The following is a 5,666-nucleotide window of genomic DNA, read 5'->3' as shown; positions in this document are numbered from 1 at the left end:
TATGTTTCCTAAATCAAATTGCATTGATGGGATGGATCGATTGATTTAGATAGTCTATTATTTGTTTCCTTCACATCCATTATATGTTTCCTAAAGCAAATTGCATTGATGAGATGGATCGTTTGATTTGGATGGATCGATTGATTTGTTTCCTTAAAATTGGATTTTTCTTTAAAGTCTGTTATTTTGTTTCCTTAAAATTTATTATATGTTTCCTAAATCAAATTGCATTGATGGGAGGGTGACGCATGGAAAGTTATGATCCGTTAAGATTTTTTTCGTTGTATGAGAGGGTGACGCGAAACTAAACCGGTGGGGTAGGGGAGGGACGAAAAAAACCAGCGAAATGAAACGGATGGGAGGTGGGAGGAAGTACCAAAGAAGTACCAAAAAAACCGGGTGAGGTGGGACGAAAAAAAACCTGGAAGCGAGACTACCAACTGCTTCATTAGGAGTAGAGACTAGTAGGCACCAAAAAAAGTCTCCACCCAGGACAGGAGGCATCCATCCAGCCAGCCGTCAGCGTTGCCCTCAGCATCGTACCCAGTAAACTATAACGAGTACACCCTCCACCGTCGCACGCCGCAGGATGAACCATACGCTCGCCGCGAGCCAAAAAAAACAAGCCGCAACTTGCCTCGTCGTTCCGCCCGGCCGGCCGAGCGTGCTGCGCGTCGTCGCGGCCAGGCCAGCCGCCCTTCCTTCTGCGGTTTCTTCCCGGTTTCCACCACCCGCGGGGAGGCGAGGGGCGGGGGCCGCAAGCGACAGTCTGCACGGGAAATGCCCAATTTCCCAGCCTTCTTTTTTCGCCCGACTCAGCTCCCTATGCTATGCTGCCGCACTGTACCGCCAGTACCGCTTGCTCCTCGCAGTCCAGCTATTTCCCATATGGACCTGGCACCAACCCCTCCCCCGGTCGCGCACACCCGAGGAAGAAAATTGTTTTGAGAAAAGAAGCAATGGGAAATAGAGGGGGGAAATTATACTAGTACCACCACTAGTGATGCTCTACTGTCCAGCCAGGCAGCCACGGACACCAAGGCAGGCGGGCAGGGACGGGAGGGAGGCGCCAGAAAGAGATGAGCTCGGCGTGCTGCTGAGGTGAGGTGAGCTCAGCTGAGGCGAGACACACAGAGAGGCGAGCGGTGCGCGGTGCTCTGCTGCATTGCATTGGCCGACGGAGGATCGGCTTCCCGCCCGAGGGCCTCCGCGGCCGCTGGGTTCTCTGCCGTGCCGTGCGTGATCTGCTGCGCGCGCGCCGCCACTTGCGTGGGCGGGAGGATTCGGATCTCCTCTCTACGTCGCTGTCGGGAGAGAGAGAGAGAGAGAGAGGCTCTCTCTCTAGGCCAGGGTGGGTGGCAGCTTCCTTCCATTGAAGCGGTGGTTCGCTGAGCTGCTTGATTGGGGCGAAGCCGGGCGGGAGATCTGGCCGTCGGCGAGGACCTGCAGATCCCCTGCCTGCCACTGCCAGCGCGCGCCCACGCCTCGCTGCTGTGGAGGTGCCTGCGGAGGGCGGCGGTGGTGGTGGGGATGGGCGGCTACGCGGATCCCTTCATGCCTCCGCAGCCGGCCTCGTCGTCGTCTTACGCCGTGCCGCAGGGCGGGCATGGGCAGCCGCAGCCCGCGCCGCGCCCGCCGGGCTGTCCCTACTCCTCCTCCGCCTCGGCCCCGCCGGTTTCCACGTCCTACCATTCTTTGCCCCCCGCGGCGTCCCCTCCGCCGGTAAGTAGCCCCCCTCCGGCCTCCCCGCCACCCGAGCCATTGCCGTCACCTCCTCCAGCATTGCCGTCCTCGCCGCCACCGCCGGCATTGTCGCCTCCGCCGCCCGACGCGCCCCCTCCGTCGCTTCCACCGCCGTCCCCATCGCCCTCGCCGCCTCCCGCCGAGGTTCAGGCGCCACCGCCACCGATGGCGGCCGACCAGCCACGCGTACAGCCCCGCGTGTACCCGTCGCCGCCGCCCCCGTCCCTCCCCCCGCCGCCGCCAGTAGTCCTCTCGCCACCAGCCCCGCCTCCATCCCACCCACCATCGCCATCGCCTACTCCAGCTCCAGCTCCAGCACCCACGCCGGTTGCAGTCTATTCGCCTCCCCCGCCAAGAATTGCATCTCCCCCGCCGCCGCCGCGCCATCATTTTAAGCCACATTATGCGCCGCCACGCTCGCCTGGGAGGCCACACTCAAACTCGACCCGCTCAAATGGCAGCGGCAAGAACATCGAAATATCGAGGGAAACTGCCACCACCATTGTAGCAATTGCCGGTCTTGCAATGCTCAGCTTCATCGGTGCCACCATTTGGCTTGTCAAGAAGAAGCGACGGCGGGCAGAGCCTCCCTCAGCACTGCCGACACAGCAGCAACCAGCTCCCCCGCCGCCACCACCCAATTACATCCCCTCATCTGCAGGATCCTCACTAGCATCAGGTACTAGAAAACATAAGCGCCCGAGTGTTAAATGTATCTCTATATCTGCAGTTTCTAAATTTAGCCAGTCCTAGACGATGCTCATTACAGTATTTGTGTTGGCCAGATGGGTTCTACTTACGATCACCGGGCTATCCCTTCATGAGGTCCAGTACCGGGAGCCATGGGTTCCCCTACTCGCCGGCAGACTCCGGGATAGGGTACTCGAGGATGCTGTTCACGCCGGAGAATTTGGCAGGAATCTCAAATGACTTTTCGGATGAGAACCTCTTGGGAGAAGGTGGATTTGGGTGTGTGTACAAGGGCATCTTGCCAGATGGTCGCCCTGTGGCTATCAAGAAGCTCAAGATTGGGAATGGGCAGGGAGAGCGTGAGTTCAGGGCCGAAGTTGATACTATCAGCAGAGTACATCATAGACATTTGGTTTCACTAGTAGGTTATTGCGTATCAGAGGGCCAGCGGATGCTTGTATATGATTTTGTTCCCAATAACACGCTTTATTACCATCTCCATGGTGAGAACTCCCTGTCAATCATAGTGGTTCTTTTATTTGCATCAATTTTAGCTTTAGTGAGGCAGCTAGATTGCTCATATGTTGCCTGGTCATTAACCATGCTCATGGAATTTCAGTAAATGAAGTACCACTAGATTGGCGTACGAGGGTCAAGATTGCGGCCGGAGCAGCTCGTGGAATTGCTTACCTGCACGAAGATTGTAATATTTTGTGACTAAATTGTCTCTTCACATTAATCCCCTGAACTAGTGTGGTGTACTAAGCATTGCTCTGTTTGTATTCATCAGGTCATCCACGGATTATTCATAGAGATATTAAATCATCTAATATTTTATTGGATAACAACTTCGAAGCTCAGGTATGCTTTTACTTGGTGTATTAGTTCCAGCTTCCACTTGTTTCTATGCGATTTTTCAGTTGTATTTATTTTCTAAAAAAATGCTATGTACCTCCAACCAATCTCCAGGTTTCTGATTTTGGACTTGCAAGGTTAGCTGCCGACTCCAACACGCATGTCACGACACGTGTCATGGGAACATTTGGGTGAGTAATGGTCCAAAGACAGCCATTGCAATCTTCAGTCAATTTTTTCCGATAATCTGTGATCTATATATAGTTTCCAGTATAAATGTAGTATGTCCTCTGCAGGTATTTGGCTCCAGAGTATGCATTGTCCGGGAAGTTGACAGCAAAGTCTGATCTATATTCTTTTGGAGTTGTTCTTTTGGAACTTATTACCGGAAGAAAACCTGTTGATTCTTCCCAGCCGCTTGGAGATGAGAGTCTTGTCGAATGGGTGAGTTTCTTAAAATATTCTGTACTTGTTGCATGCTCCTCGCTTTAGGTCATAAACTATGCTCTTTTTTCACGTTCGTAAAATATTTATTTGATTGATATAAGTAACATCTTTTTTCACTTTTAATTAATAATTGACCTATCGTATTATCTGGCTATGTTACTTTTTTTTGAAAGGAGGCAAAAGACTTGCCTCATTCATTAATTAAGAGGGGAAATTTTAGTTGAAGTTTGGTTATGTTACTTAGATGCTTCAAGATTTGGTTGATTTCCTGTCCATAGTAGTACTAGATAATTTTTGTTGATCAATATAGCTGTTGAGGTGATTTCCAAATTCTAGAGCCTGATATCATGCAGCATCTAGCGGTGTCTTCTCTAGATCACCTCTTTCCCTCCAAAGTTGAACCGTTGGGCTCTTTTATTACAAGGTTACAAGGTGGCTGATGCTAGCTGTTGTATTATGTTGGCCCCTTCCATTGGACCCGTTTCCATAGCATGTTGACCGAGAAAGTGATCTGGAGAGAACTAGGTGAGCTGAAAAGTTCCAACTATTGGAGCTCGCTTTTATAGAAAGTGGGCAACCTGATTATTCTTCCAGGGTGGCACGCAGAAAGTGGATACAGTGTTATTTAATGCACTCTTCATGCTGTGGTGAGTCATGAAAGAAGCTAAATGAGAACTTGAGAAAACAGGGACCGATTATCCTAATATATTAGCGAACATAAGCATAAATGGAACTGATGAATGCATCACACAGATGACACCTCATTGCTCTAAATGCATTCCTCTCTGGTTACTGTCTAAATGCATTTCTTCAATTTTCATCATGACTGATAGATGGTGCATAATGTAAACTCAAACTCTGCTCTTGCTGAAATTTTTTCAGGCTCGGCCCTTTCTCTCGCAAGCAATCGAGCATCGAGACTTCGGGGATCTTCCGGACCCGAGGATGGAAAACAAATTCGAAGAAAATGAGATGTATCATATGATAGGGGCTGCGGCTGCATGCATTCGTCATTCTGCGGTGATGAGACCACGGATGGGGCAGGTACTAAATAATAAACCACATTTCATTCATTTTACCTCGTTCCTGATTTTTTTTTAAATGACAGCACAGGACTAAGATGTATGCCCATGTATTTTCCTTTGCTATATCCCAGGTGGTAAGAGCACTGGATAGTTTAGCCGACTCTAACCTAAACAACGGCCTTCAGCCCGGGCGCAGCGAGGTGTTCTTGGAGCCGCGGACCGAGGAGATCAGGCTGTTCCAGCTGAGAGAGTTCGGCAGCCGGGAGTGCAGCGACGAGCTGAGCCAGGCCAGCTGGAGGAGCCGGAGAGACCTGTGATGTGAACAACAGGCGTCGGTCGGCCGGTACAAGACCTTCATTAACATTCTTTTTGGTCATTCTTTACATGTAATTATCTCTTTTACATGATTTTTTCCCCCTTCCCTGACGGAAATCCTTGTCCTCCCCGGAGTAAAGTAAATTTTGCAATTCTTTCAGGAGATGAGTAAATTCCTTCTTTCTTTTCTGTCCTCGGTCAAATGAAAAAAAGGAAAAATACAGAGACTTCGGCTCCAGGGGTTCTCAGATAGAGTAACTGTATTATGGGTGCTTTTTTGATCGACCGGCCAGATTGCTGGGCTTGCGGTGCAAGCTTCAGCAGGGCCTAGGGCTCTAGGCAGTAGAGCTCGGTGGGTTGACTCGGGCCTTGTATTAGCGCTGCAATCATTCGTGCATGTTAACCCTAATGTTTATATCTCCGGGCGTAATCCCGTGGATCTTATGCTCAATCATTCCGCACCCTCCGTTTTGTTTGTCAAAAGGCCGGTGGGAGGCCCCCTTGTCCCGTTGCCACTTGTGGGTACGTAGTGGCGCCGGTGGTTGCCGCGTCCGATGCTCTCTCTGTGATGGATCGCTGAGATTTGTGCTC

The 5,666-nt window shown here is 51.0% G+C and overlaps 1 protein-coding gene across 2 annotated transcripts; it reads left to right on the top strand.

Annotated features, from left to right (window-relative positions):
- Positions 1 to 865: 865 nt before the first annotated feature.
- LOC123061972 (proline-rich receptor-like protein kinase PERK9) lies at positions 866 to 5,325 on the top strand. 2 transcript variants are annotated; one of them, XM_044485268.1, is made up of 8 exons: positions 866 to 2,422; positions 2,529 to 2,936; positions 3,053 to 3,136; positions 3,224 to 3,294; positions 3,403 to 3,479; positions 3,585 to 3,732; positions 4,160 to 4,260; positions 4,618 to 4,779. In XM_044485268.1, the coding sequence occupies exons 1-7, from the start codon at positions 1,531 to 1,533 to the stop codon at positions 4,223 to 4,225; spliced, it is 1,746 nt and encodes a 581-aa protein (XP_044341203.1). In that variant the 5' UTR covers positions 866 to 1,530; the 3' UTR covers positions 4,226 to 4,260; positions 4,618 to 4,779. The 2 variants fall into 2 exon arrangements, with proteins under 2 accessions (XP_044341203.1, XP_044341202.1); XM_044485267.1 differs by lacking the exon at positions 4,160 to 4,260 and adding an exon at positions 4,892 to 5,325 and having other exon boundaries at positions 885 to 2,422.
- Positions 5,326 to 5,666: the final 341 nt, after the last annotated feature.

This window comes from Triticum aestivum, chromosome 3A (genome assembly GCF_018294505.1).
Source record: "Triticum aestivum cultivar Chinese Spring chromosome 3A, IWGSC CS RefSeq v2.1, whole genome shotgun sequence".
Lineage (NCBI taxonomy): Eukaryota > Viridiplantae > Streptophyta > Magnoliopsida > Poales > Poaceae > Triticum > Triticum aestivum.
This window is presented reverse-complemented; position numbering and strand designations above follow the sequence as displayed.